Raw genomic sequence first — 13,573 nt, 5'->3', positions numbered from 1 at the left:
CTTCTTTAAGGCTGAGTAATATTCCATTTCATATATACCACATTTTTTATCCATTCATATCTTGAAGGGCATCCATAGTTTAGCTATTGTGAGTTGAACTCCTATCAACATTGATGTGGCTACATCACTGTAGTATGCTGATTTTAAGTACTTTGTATATAAACAAAGGAGTAGGATAACTGGATCAAATGGCGGTACCATTCCAAGTTTTCTGAGGAATCTCCCATACTATTTTCCAGAGTGGTTTCACCAAATTTTAGTCCCACCAGCAATCAATGTATGAGTGTACCTTTTCCCCCACATCCTTGCCAACATTCATTATTGCTTGTATTCTTGATAACTGCCATTCTGACTAGAGTGAGAGGAAATCTTAGAGTAGTTTTGATTTGCATTTCTCTAATTGCTAGAGATGATGAACATGTTTTCATGTTTGCTGATTGATTGTATTTCTTCTTCTGAGAAGTGTCTGTTTAGTTCCTTAGCCCATTTATTGATGGCATTCTTTGCTTTTGGTATTCAGTTTTTAAAGTTCTTTATATATTATGGATATTAATCCCTTATCGAAGGAGTAGGTAGCTAATATTTTCTCCCAGTCTGTAGTCTCTATCCTCATGCTCTTAATCATTCTGTTGCTGTGCAGAAGCTTTTCAGTTTGATGGTATCCAACTTATTGATTCTTGGTTTTATTTCTTGCACTTGGGGGTCTTGTTAAGAAAGTTGGTGCCAGCACTTATATGATGGAGTGTTGACACTATGATTTCTTCTAGCAGTTGCAAGGTTTCTGGTCTAATTCCTAAATCTTTTATCGATATCTATTTGGATTTTCTGCAGGGTGAGAGATAGGGGTCTACTTTCATTTTTCTACTAATAGCTATCCAGTATTCCCACATCTTTTGTTTAAGAGATTGTCTTTTCTCCAAAAACATTTTTGGAACCTTTGTCAAGTATCAGATGGCTGTAGGTATGTGAATTTGTCTCTGTGTCTTCTATTCTGTTCCATTGGTCTTCACGTCTATTTTGATGCCAATATCATGCTGGTTTCGTTGCTATAGCTCTGTAGTATAATTTCAGATCAGGTAATGTGATGCTTCCTGCTTTGCTATTCTTTCTCAGTATTGCTTTGGTTATTCTGGGTCTCTTATTCTTCCAAATGAATGTAAGAATTGTTTTTTCTCATTCTGTGAAGAATTCATTGGTATTTTCATGGGGATTGCACTGAATCTATATATTTCTTTGGATACTATGGCCATTTTGACAATATTAATTCTGCCTATCCAAGAATGTGGAAGATCTTTCCCTCTTGTACAGTCTTCTTCAATTTCTTCCTTCATCGTACTACAATTATCACTGTAGAGTTCTTTTACCTCCTTAGTTAGATTAATTCCCAACTATTTCATTATTATGTTTTTTAGGTTACTGTGAATAGGATGGTTTTCCTGAATTCTTCCTCAGCTGAATCAATATTGGAATGTAGGAAAGCTATTGATTTTATGGGTGTTGATCTTGTATTTTGCTGAACTTCTAATCTCTAGAAGTCTACTGTTGGAGTTTTTTTTTTTTTTTTTTTTTTTTTGGATCTTCTAGATACAGAATCATGTCATTGGCAAAGAAAGATAGTTGGACTTCTTTTCCTATTTGTATCCCTTTGATTTTCTTTTCTTGCCTCCTGGTTTTGTCTTATGTTTTGAGGACTACATTGAATATAAGTGGTGAGAGTGGACATCCTTGTCTTGGTCCTCATTTAAAAGAAAAGGTTTTTAGTGTTTTTCTATTCATATGATAATAGCTTTGGGTTTTTCATAAATGGCCCGTACAATGTTGAGGAAGGTTCCTTCTCCAGCATATGAATGTGTACTTTTTAGTATGAGTGGGTACTGGATTTAATCAAAGGCCTTTCCCCCATCTATTGAGATGCTCATGTGATTCTTGTCCTAATTCTGTTTAAGTGATGAATTACATTTATTGATTTACATATGTTGAACCAAACTTACATCTCTAGAATTAAACCTATTTGATTATGATGTGTTGTTTTCTGTATGTGTTTTTTAATCAGTTTGCTAATATCTTATTAAAGATATTTGTATCTATGTTCATCAGGGATACTGGTCTGTAGTTTTCTTTCCTTGATGCACTTTTGTGTGGTTTTGGTATCAGGGTTATACTGGTTTCATACAATGTATTTGGCCGTTCCCTTTCAATTTCATGCAATAATTTGAGAAAGACTGGTGTTAGTTCTTCTGTAAAGGTCTGGTAGAACTCAGTTGAAAATCCATCTGGTCCTGGGCTTTTCTTTTTCGGAAGGTTTTAAATTTCTGTTTCAATTTCATTACTTGATAGTGGTCTGTTTAGGTTTTATTTTCCTGGTTCCATTTAGGCAGGTCATATGTGTCTATAAATTTGTCAATGTTGTCTAGATTTTCCAGTTCACTGGAGTATAAATTTTCAAATAGGTTCTAATTACCCTTGGAATTTCAGTAGAGTCTATGGTAATATCTCCTTTGTTTAATTTTATTGATTTGGGTCTTCTTTTGCCCTCTTTTGGGTTAGTCTGGCTGATGGTTTAACAATTTAATTTATCTTTTTGGAGCAACAACTCTTCACTGCATTGATCTGATGCATTGGTTTTTTTTTATTCTCAATTTTGTTAATTTCTGCTCTGATCATAATTATTTTCTTATTTTACTGGTTTTGTAAACAGTTTGTTCTTTTTCTAAGGCCTAGAGGTGAAGCATAAGCTTATGTATTTGGGATCTCTCTTTTTTTTTTTAATGTAGGCTCTTGGTTGTATAAATTTTCCTCTTAGAACTGCTTTCATATTGTCCCAGAGATTTTTTATATGTTGTTGTCTCTGTTCACTTTCATTTCTAAGAATTTCTTGATTTCTATTCATTTCTTCTTTGATCCATTATTCTTTAATTATTTTTTGGTATCCATGTGTTTATGTTGTTTCTATTATCTTTATTCCTGATGATTATGATCTGATAGGATGCATGGGATTATATTGATTTTTTTTTGCTAAGATTTTTTTTTTATGGCCCAGAAATGGTCCATTTTGGAGAAAGTTCCATGAGCTGCTGAGAAGATGGTAAAAGTGAGATATTCTGTAGATGTCTGTTAGGTTCATTTGCTTTATAGTATTATTTAGGTTGGAGATATCTTTATTGATGTTATGTTTTGATAACCTATTAGTGATAATAATATAGTATTATTGTATTGAGTTCTATGTTAGATTTAATGACATGGAGGGTTTCTTTTTTTGGGTGGGGGTAATTGGATGCATGCTTGATATCTGCTTTATCAGATGAGAAAATAGCTCCCCCCTTATTATTCTGGGAATCTGTATGCACAGAATATTTTTTTCCCAACCTTTTACCTTCAGCCTGTGGTGTCTTTCCTTATGAGTCTCCTGTAAACAACTGTCATGTTCCTCATGACTAAAACATTCAGGGTCACTCCAGGTGAACTGGGCTACTCGAAATAACCACACAGAGACAGAGATACCTTTTTCTTTGGGGTCCTGTGAAGGCTCCTCTGACCTTAAGGGTCCCCAGATAGAGAGCAAGCGAATGCTGAACTCTTTTATTGAGGAGAAGCCATTCAAATGAGGCAAGGGGTCAGGTTTCAGGTGGTTGAGTCTAGCTTCATGATGTCTGCTGTCAACAGGTTGACTGACATCTAGGAAGGCCACACCCAAAGGCAGAGGGAGAAAAGGGGACACCAAAGTGTTTCCATGGAACATTCTATCCCAAACAGGGCAAAGGGGTTAATATCACAAAGGAACAGGTGAGCGTAGCTCAATTCTTGGGGCGACACGCCTATGTCTGAAGATGCATCCTCAAACTTCCAAGACCAGGGCAATGTCCAGTTCACTATGAGATGTAGTGACAGTCAAAGCCTCTCCTCTATGGGAAGGAGAATGTGAATCATTCAGACTGATTCCTCACAAACAACATATAGTTTGATCCTGTTTTTTGATCCATTCTGCTAATTTATGTCTTTTAATTGGGGGGTTAAGACCCTTAACATTCAGTGTTATATGGATATGTGTTTGTGTTTTCCTGCCATTTTCTTTTTTTGCTGTATTTAATACTGTCCTAATTCTCCTTTAAAAGATTATTAATTTCATTCCTACATTTGGGATCTTTGGGATTTGTTTTTGAGTTCCTCTGTGTGCATTTTATCTCTGAGTATTCTTTGTAAGTGTTAGCTTGGTGCTCATGAATACTCTGAGTCTTATCATGGAAAGTTTTATTTCCCCCTCAAATTTGCTGGTGTACTAACCTTGGCTGATGTATTAACCTTGTTTCCTTTTATAACTTGGAATATCTCATTCTAGGCCATCCTTGATTTTTAGGATCTGATTTGAGGTATTAGAAGTGAGCCATATTGGTTTGCCTCTAAATGTGACCTTTTCTTCTTGTGGTCTTTAATATTCTTTCCTAATTTTCCATGTTAGGCATTTTGATTATGATATGTCTTCTAGAATTTCTTGTTTGAATAGGTCTATTTGGAGTCTTGCAAGCTTCCTGGATGTGTGTGTGTGTGTGTGTGTATGTGTGTGTGTGTGCGCGCGTGCGCACCTCTCATTTATGATATGGGATAAATTTTCTATAACTATCTCCTTGAAAAATTTCTTTATTCCTTTAGCTTGTATTTCCGTGTTGTATTCTATCCCAGTGATTCTCAGGTTTTGTGTCTTGATGTTGTCCCAGATTTCTTTTATCTTCTGATTATGTTCTATTATTTTTTTCCCTTTATTATTTTGTGTACTCAAATTCATGTGTCTGTCTTTAGGGCCTGAAGTTCTGTCTCAAGGGCTGAAGTTCTATTTTCTACACGATCTAATTTGTTAGTGATAATTTTAAGTAAATTTTTAATTTGGTTTATTGTATCATTTTTATGAGTTCTGATTGTTTTCTTTTTACTATTTCTATTTCTTTATTGAAGTGGTCTTTCATCTCCTGTATTTTGCTATCTTTTTTCTTTCCTTAGTTCTTCCTTTAGTTTATTGAAATTAAAAAATTTTTTTTGTAGTTGTAGATGTACATCATTCCTTTATTTTATTTTAGTTTGATGTGGTGCTGAGGGTGGAACCTAATGCAAGGCAAGCGCTCTGCCACTGAGCTATAGCCCCAGCCCTTATTGAACATTTTAATAATCAGTGTTTTAATAATCTTTCTCTGGGATTTTATCACATCACTATCAGTGGGATCCTTCATTGGGGAATTGTGAATTTTGGGGGGAGATTTGTTTGCTATTTCCTTATGTTTTCAGAGTTCTTGTACTTGTGATCAATTGAGATGGATTTCCTTTCCTCTTTTTTATATTTGTCCTTTTGTTTGTAATTATCTTTTTGTCTTGGAGGTCTTTGTTTTTGATATATGAGGAGATGTCAAAGGGTCAGACCTGAGTTTCCTAATTGTTCTTCCTTTGGTCTTGTTTTGGTTTGAAGCTTTTGTCTCCTCTATTCTTTGAGTTGGAGAATGTCAAGGTTCTGGTCAGGTTAAATTGTGTGTAGGGTGAGATTCACTGTTGCTTGTTTGAGATGTAGTTATTTCTCAGCTGCAGGATCTCTACTCTGTGATCTTGAAGTGTCACAATCTCTTTCCAGGCCCGCTTAGAGGGGGACTCAGGAGTGGTACTAATATCAGCAACAGATGTTCACCTTTAAGATAAATATCTGGTGTCTACTTTGACATCTGTAACACTAATTGCTGCATGTATAGGAATAATAGTGGGGTCAGCATTTGACCACAGTACCAATAATTAAAAACCATGAATCACATTTGACAGTAGGTTGTCCAGTATATTAATAGTCACACCAACTTGAATGGGGTAGGAATTACATATTCTAATCATTAGTTTGGGTTTTTTTTTTTGGGGGGGGGATGAGGGTACCAGGGATTGAACTCAGGGGAACTCAACTACTGAGCCACATCCCCAGCCCTGTTTTGTGTTTTATTAGAGACAGGGTCTCACTGAGTTGCTTAGCACCTTGCTAAATTGCTAAGGTTGGCTTTGAATTCCTTATTCTTCTGCCTCTGCCTCCTGAGCCGCTTGGATTACAGGCATGTAGTTTGGGTTTTTATCACTTCTATTCTTTGTATTAAAATGTAGCTGGAGATTAATTTGTGCATGCAGCCAGGTGTGCTGTCTTTTGGTTAATTTAGTTTAGCAATAGAGTTTCTATCTGTAAACCTGTAGTATCCCTATAGTTTCCTAGCACCTCACAGAGTAGGGCAAAACAAACGATATTAAAAACTAATACAAATAGTATACAGCATTAAAATAAATACCCTGTCTCTACTATGACATCTACAACATTAATTACCACAAAACCCAGGAATGGTGGGGTCAGTAATTGTCAACAATGAAAACAATAATCATGAACTAGATCTAGCATTAAAGCAAACAGCAAGTGTCAATTATGTCATCCATAGCAATAATGATTGCATCAGTATTAATAGTGGAAGCAGGAGTTATAGAAGCCAATTAGTTCCGAAAAATGGTAAAAATACAGTTAATTAGGGGAAAAGAAAAAGTGCTAGGAAGGTAGAAAAGAATGTACAATCTGAAAATGTGAATAGAGAGAATGCAGAAGAGATGTAGCAGGTGATATTTATAAGGAAGGAGGGGAAAATTAGAAGAAGTATAGTAAAGGGAGCGTGGAAAAGAGAACAATAGAATCTGGCTATTAGCAAAAGATAAGAGAGAAAGCCAAGAGAAACGAACAAATGAAAACCATATAAAACAAAGCAAAAATGTACAAACCAAAAACCCTAACCCTCAAAATACAAGGCAAGGAAAAATGACTACATTAAAAAATGCTAAAAATGAGGAAAAAAAAGTGTTTGTATATATTGCCACTAACCAAGATTTTTAATGAAAAATGAAGGAAATGTCTCCACTGAGGTAGTCAAAATGTTTGAACATGGATGGTCACTGACTGTACCCAGCTGTCTTTCTTTCCATTTATTCTTGAGCTGTGTACTGAAAGAAAAGAGAACAGGAGTAGGGGTTGTTAACCCCTTCCTGTTTTTGCTTTGTTCTCTGAGCTGCCAGTTGGAGTGACCTAAGACTGAAGCTGTTTGCTTCCCTTCTCACTGGTGTGAGATGGGATGGATTAGGAAGTACTGTCAGTGGAGTTTTGTCCATATAGACCAGGTCTGTGCACTCCCAGGCTTCTGCACAGTTCTGTGAGGGAAGTTCCATCAGGTGTGGCTTAGGTCTAAACAGGCCTCAGGGGCTTTGTTGGGTGGTTTCTGTTTCAACACACCCTGAGGGCTTGGCGGTGGCTGATCTCTGATGGCAGTCTGAATCTCCGAGCCTCTCAAGAATTCCATTCATGGGGCAGGGGAACTAATCCTCTACTCCCTGTGCTGCCCACAAACACAACCTTCCAGGACTTAATCCCTGAATGTATTCACACTCACCTGTTTAGATTTTTGACTCACTTCAACTAGTCACATGAATTACCAGACTCAAAGGAGAAGTGAGTTGGGCTTCTCTTTGGTTTTCCAACTTGACTCCCCCTGGATACAGTCATTTTTTGTGCCTATTTCATGTACATTTTGCTAGGCCACTACATGGCAGTAATTGCAGTGATTGCTCTAATCTCTTGGCTGGCTCCTGCAGCAGCAGCTACCAGCAAGGCTGCCTCAAGATGGCTCCTGCCTCAGCTCTCCTTGACCAGTTGAGAAACAGTGATTTTCAAGCACCAGTGCATGGTGTAACCTCTGGATCTGCTAAGTTCCAGCTGCTTTTTTTTTTTTTGATCCCAGGTTTTCCCATAGCAAATCTGTTTCTCTGTGTTCTCCTTCCTTCGTGATGAATTAGATAGAGCCTCTATTGCTGCTGCACTGTGCTGGTGCTACAGAAGGCTCAACTTTAATTCTTTCCTTTTTGTTTGTTGTACCCAAACTTCTGAGCCCCTAAGACACTTTGAATGTTCAATATTTAATTTTAGTGAAATCCATCCTTCATCCACTTCTCTGAGAAGCAATACTCCTCTTGCTTGAATCTTGAGCCACAGAACAATTAGGAGTACAGCCTTCATCTACTCCCTGTATAATGTTGATCAAATTTCTTAACCTCTCTGAGTCTCAATTTGCTTATTTGAAAAATAAGGACAGTAACAATATTTATCTCAAAGGGAATATGTGAGGATAAAATGGGTTAATGCAGTACTTGAAATGTTGTCTGGTATATAATGAGTACCCTATACTGAATTTGGTGATATACTGTGTTTCTATATTTTATTTTGCTGTTCTGTGCATATTTCAGCATCTCTGAACTTAAGTGTCTTATGATTGATGGCATGTCAGAGTTTAGATTTCATCTTTTTTCTTTTTTAGTTATATATAAAATAATGTGTTGGGTTTTGGTTTTTGGTTTTTTTTTGACAATTAGTGATACCTTAGATTTTGATGAAGTATCATATGGGGTATTATTCCTGCCTTCTGAGACAGTGAAGTTGTTTGTATTACTAAGGACAGCTTCCAAGATTATTTTCTGACCCCATGTCCTTTTTTCCTTTAATCCTTAAAAGCAAAAGGCAGATTACACATTCTTTTTAATACTTTCTCTTCTAGAGCAGTCAGACTCCAAAAGAGTACTGATAGGGCCCCTGCTATTCATGAACATGTCATCTCCATGACCTTGAAAATACTGTTTCATCTACTCAGAGCACCAACACTACACAACACATCCATCTCCAATGTTCTCCTCTCTGAGGAGGTCTTACCAAGTTCGTTCAGGCCCCCTCTCTTTTACTATGCCAGGTTGACGGTTTCTGGACACTCACAGATGATTTATCTCCTTCTAAGTACCCACTTGTGATCATTCATTTATATATCGGTCTCTGCTATTATATTATGAACAAATTTTTTGTCTTGCCCATTCACTTTCGTCTACCAATGTGGAACACTGCACTCCTTGCTCAGTGTCTAGCCACTGAATAGCAGCTGGCTAGACACTGAGCATGAAGTGCAGTAAGCATTCAGTGAGTGAGGAAATGAGTTCATGGTTTGGCCTCCCCTTCAGCCCACTCCCACTCGGGACCCATGACACTCCCAATATGTTTCTTTTTCATGCATCCCCTAACACCAGACTCTCCTGTCTCCAGAATCCAAGCTGGGCAGCACGAGGAAGGATATTCTTGCACAGGTTCAGAATGAAAGCCAGATCCGAAGTCAGAAACTAATGACAGAGCTCGCAGATTTCATGCAAGTGTTCCAAATCATCAACTCAGACATTCATGCCATTGCCCGGTGCTGCCAGAAGGTAGGTTCTTCCCATCTGTCTGTCCCAGCTTATCCAAGGCCCATCCTTCCCAGAAGCTCAGGAAACTCTTCAGGTCTCTGCTGAACTTCCTAAAGGGCTTGATGTTCATGTATTCACATAAATGATCTGTCTTTGCTAATTCTTGCCCTGTTCACATGGCACATAGTTTCCTGGTGTCGGGAGGAGATACTAGTGTAAGGAAAAAGATAGGATCTTGCTTTCAGAGATATTGTTCTGCTCTCTGTGACAGCTAGTCAGATAGGACAATGTTGCCCTGTCATTAGGGTTATGATCTGGTGGGTGAGAAACTGCCTCAGAGAGTCCTGGGTCAGAGGGGGATCTGATCCCATATTGTCCCTGATTCCATCTGTTGAAAGGCAGCAGCTTGTCCTAAAGCCTCTATTCCAGAAGGCAGGAATGCTGTTTGAGGATGGGCCTAAAGAGTTTCACAGGGTTGTGGGGGTACTGGTCTCATACTGTAATCCCTGCAGTTGAATGAAGCCAATGAACAGTACATCCAGCTGGAGGAGAGAATGGAATATATCCAGTCACTCCTGGAACTCATCCGCAACCATTTTAGCTTCTATAGTGCTGAGAATGAGAAATTGGACATCTCGGTAAGAGGGCATTTCAGGGAGTCAACCATCCCACCTGGTCCCCATCCTCCACAACCATGTCTATGCCACTTCCCTCTGCTTGTTCCACAGCTTCTGGATATGTGGGAGGCATTTCAGTTTGAGAGAAGCCAAGCCTCAGAGATCCTGCTCAGCAAGCAACATGCCATTGTGCCCAAGCTACAGCAGCTGATGGCAGCAGCATTGGCAGAGTTAGAAGGTCTGCTGCAGAAAGCCCTGTCTGGTCCCTTCATGGACCCTGAACAAGAGCAAAGGAGCATTGAGAACCAGCTTATTGCTTTGGAGCATCAGTACCAGGACACAGTCAGCCGCCTCAATGAACTACACCATGCCTATGTGACCTTCACTGGTACTGAGGACCGCCCCCCCCCCCGCCCCATTGTCCCATGATCAGTCTCTAACTGAGATAAGTTGGGACTCAGTCATATGTCCTGTGTGATTCTAAGCAAGTCTTAGGAATCATATACCTTCATTGGTCTCTTTTATAAATGAACAAAACCTTCATATATTGGGTATTTTAGGTATTGTACTTAGGTGGGAATATAGAGGGCTCAGTCTGGTAGGGAAGGCAAACAGTTGAATGTTTCATTAGAATGTGATGGAGCTAAATACTATGCAGGAGAATTTTGTGCCATCACTGTAGAACTAAGCCTTTGTGTAGTTTTGTTCAATGTAGTTCTATATGAAGGAGCAGCCCCCCCCCCAAAGGAATAATGTCTTTTTATATATTTTTTTTAGATATATATGACAGTAGAGTGTATTTTGACATATTATACATACATGGAGTACAACCCATTCCAATTAGAGTCCTACTTTTGTGGTTGTACATGATGTGGAGTTACGCTTTGTGAATTCATAAATGAGCAAAGGAAAGTAAAGTCCAATTCATTCTACTGTCTTTCCTATTCCCATACCTTTCCCTTCCCTTCATTCCCCTTCGTCTAATCCAGTGAACTTCTATTCTTCCCTCTCTACCCTCCCTTTTTGTGGGTTAGCTTCCACATATCATAGAACATTTGGCCTTTGTTTTTTGGGGGACTGGCTTGTTTCATTTAGCATGATATTCTCCAGTTCCCTTCATTTCCTGGCAAATGCCATAATTTCAATCTTCTTTAAGACCGAGTAATATTCCATTGTGTATATGTACCACATTTTCAATTCATCTGCTGAAGGGCACCTAGGTTGGTTTCATAGGTTACCTATTGTGAATTGAGCTGCTATTAACATTGATATGGTTGCATCACTACAGTATGCTGATTTTAGGTCTTTTGGGCATAGACCAAGGAGTGGGATAACCAGATCAAATGGTCATTCCATTCCAAGTTTTCTGAGAAATCTCCAGCTGCTTTTCAGAGTGGTTTCACCAATTTTCAGTCCCACCAGCAATGTATATCTTTTCCTTCACATCCTTGCCAACATTTATTGTTGCGTGTATTCTTGACAATCGCCATTCTGACTAGAGTGAGATGGAATCTCAGTGCAGTTTTAATTTGCATTTCTCCAATTGCTACAGATAATTAAATATTTTTTCATGTATTTGTTGACCAATCATATTTCTTCTTCTGTGAAGTGTCTGTTCCTTTGCCTATTTATTGATCAGTTTATTTGTTTTTTCGGTGTTAAGTTTTTTTGAGTTATTTATATATCCTGGAGATTAATGCTCTCTTTTAAGTGCAGGTGTTAAAGATTTTCTCAATTCTGTAGGATCTCTCTTCATATTCTTGATTATTTCCTGCTGATTTCCTGGCGACTAAACACTCAGACCTTTTAGCCCACCCAGGGACATCATCCCCCGGGTTTCTTGCACCTAAAACACTCAGGGGTCACTCCAGGTAAACTGAAATAACTGGGCCCGTGAAATAACCACACAAGAGACAGAAATACCTTTTTCTTTGGGGGTGTTGTGACAGCTTCTCTGACCTTAAGGGTCTGCAGAAAGGGAGAGAGAGAGAGCCCACACGTGCTGATCCCTTTTATTCAGGAGAAGCTATTCAAATGAGGCAAGGAGTCAGGTTTCAGGGGGCTAAGTCTAGCTTCATGATGTCTGCTGTCAGCAGTTGACTGACATCTAGGAAGGCCACACCCAAGGGCAGAGTAAGAGAAGGGAACACAGAAAGGGGGTTTCCATGGAACATTCTATCCCAAACAGGGCAAGGGGTAATATTACAAAGGAATAGGTGAGCATAGCTCCACCCATGGGGCTGTAGGAAGGCACATCCATGCATGAGACACAGTCCCTGGAACCCTAGAAGACCTGGGCTATCCAGCTGCCACACCTTTCAGCAGAGTCAGACCCAGTCACATGCTGGTTTGGCCTCCCACAGTTTCCTTTGCTGTGAAGAAGATCTTAGTTTGATACCATCTCACTTATTGATTCTTGATTTTACTTTTTGTGCTTCTGGCGTATTATTGAGGAAGTCGGTTCCTGAGCTGACGTGATAAACATTTGGGCCTACTTTTTCTTCTATTAGATGTAGGGTCTCTGGTTTAATTCCTAGGTCCTTGATTCACTTTGATTTGATTTTTGTGCACGGTAAGAGATAGGAGTTCAGTTTCATTCTACTACATATGGATTTCCAGTTTTCACAGCAACATTTGTTGAAGAGGCTATCTTTTCTCCAATGTATGTTTTTGGTACCTTTGTCTAGCATGCAATAACCACATTTATGTGGGAATGTCTCTGTGTCTTCTAAAGAACGACGTCTTGATGTTACAGTAGCCAATATGGTCTAGAGGGAAGGCTGCTGAGGGCCTCACCAGCCCACAAAATAGGACAGATGTGTTGATTTAGCCCTTCTATACAGTCTAGCAGTTAGGCTAGTTCCCATCTGTAAAACAAAACAAAACAAAAACAAAAACATTGTGGGCTGGAGTTTCTTTTTTCAGATTTATCTCTTGGAAAGACACATTATTTGTGAGTTGCTCCTTGGCCAACTACCAACTACTACCATATCTTCCTGTGAGCATCCCCAATCTCAGGGCTGTTTGGTCAGATAAGATAGAGGACACTCTAGAACCACTCTCAAGCTTCTTTAGCAGTATAGTGAGAGGCCCTTAGCATATACTCTTACCTGATGTGGACCACAAACCTTGACCTTTTCTGTAAGGGGCCGGGATAATTTGTGAAAAATCACAGTAGAGAATTCAGGCCTTGTGGTTTTAGGCCCAAAAAACCCAACAGCATTGCTTTTACTTCTTTCCTCCATCCCTATCTCCTCACCAAACTCCCAGTTAAAATGACCTAGGATTTTAGATCCAGGTGGTTTAATAACTACCCACAAATTTTAAATCATGGTTCTTCTGTTTTAGTCATTACTTTTAGAATTTGCTTTATTTTATAACCATGTGAACAACTATTTTGACATATGAGGTTTACTGGTTTTGTTTACTTACTACCATTTATTTTAAATACCACATCTTTTAATTCCTTCCTCAGATGGCTTGGAGTATTTCTCTGAGTATTTTTTCAAAGAAGGGAGTTGTAGACATTAAAATTGTTGTGCTCCTTATATGATGAGAATGACATTAAAATGTCACAACTTAGTTAAATATTGACTTTTGAAATCACAGATTTGTTTTCAAACTTTGATACTGAATCATTGACTTCCAACATTTAGCATTGGATCAGATATATCTGGTATCAGTCTGATTTTTCT

The 13,573-nt window shown here is 38.6% G+C and overlaps 1 protein-coding gene across 1 annotated transcript in view; it reads left to right on the top strand.

Annotated features, from left to right (window-relative positions):
- The window catches only part of Dnhd1 (dynein heavy chain domain 1), a 103,473-nt gene that overhangs the window by 36,872 nt on the left and 53,028 nt on the right, over positions 1-13,573 (top strand). Inside the window, exons 12-14 of the mRNA XM_034635264.2 lie at positions 9,125-9,282; positions 9,774-9,899; positions 9,990-10,266. Of these exons, the coding sequence (XP_034491155.2) occupies positions 9,125-9,282; positions 9,774-9,899; positions 9,990-10,266 (561 nt within the window). The remainder of the gene's footprint in view (positions 1-9,124; positions 9,283-9,773; positions 9,900-9,989; positions 10,267-13,573) is intronic.

Source organism: Marmota flaviventris, chromosome 9, assembly GCF_047511675.1.
Source record: "Marmota flaviventris isolate mMarFla1 chromosome 9, mMarFla1.hap1, whole genome shotgun sequence".
Taxonomy (NCBI): Eukaryota; Metazoa; Chordata; class Mammalia; order Rodentia; family Sciuridae; genus Marmota; species Marmota flaviventris.
The sequence above is the reverse complement of the archived record's forward strand: the minus strand, read 5'-3'. Positions and strand labels throughout refer to the sequence as shown.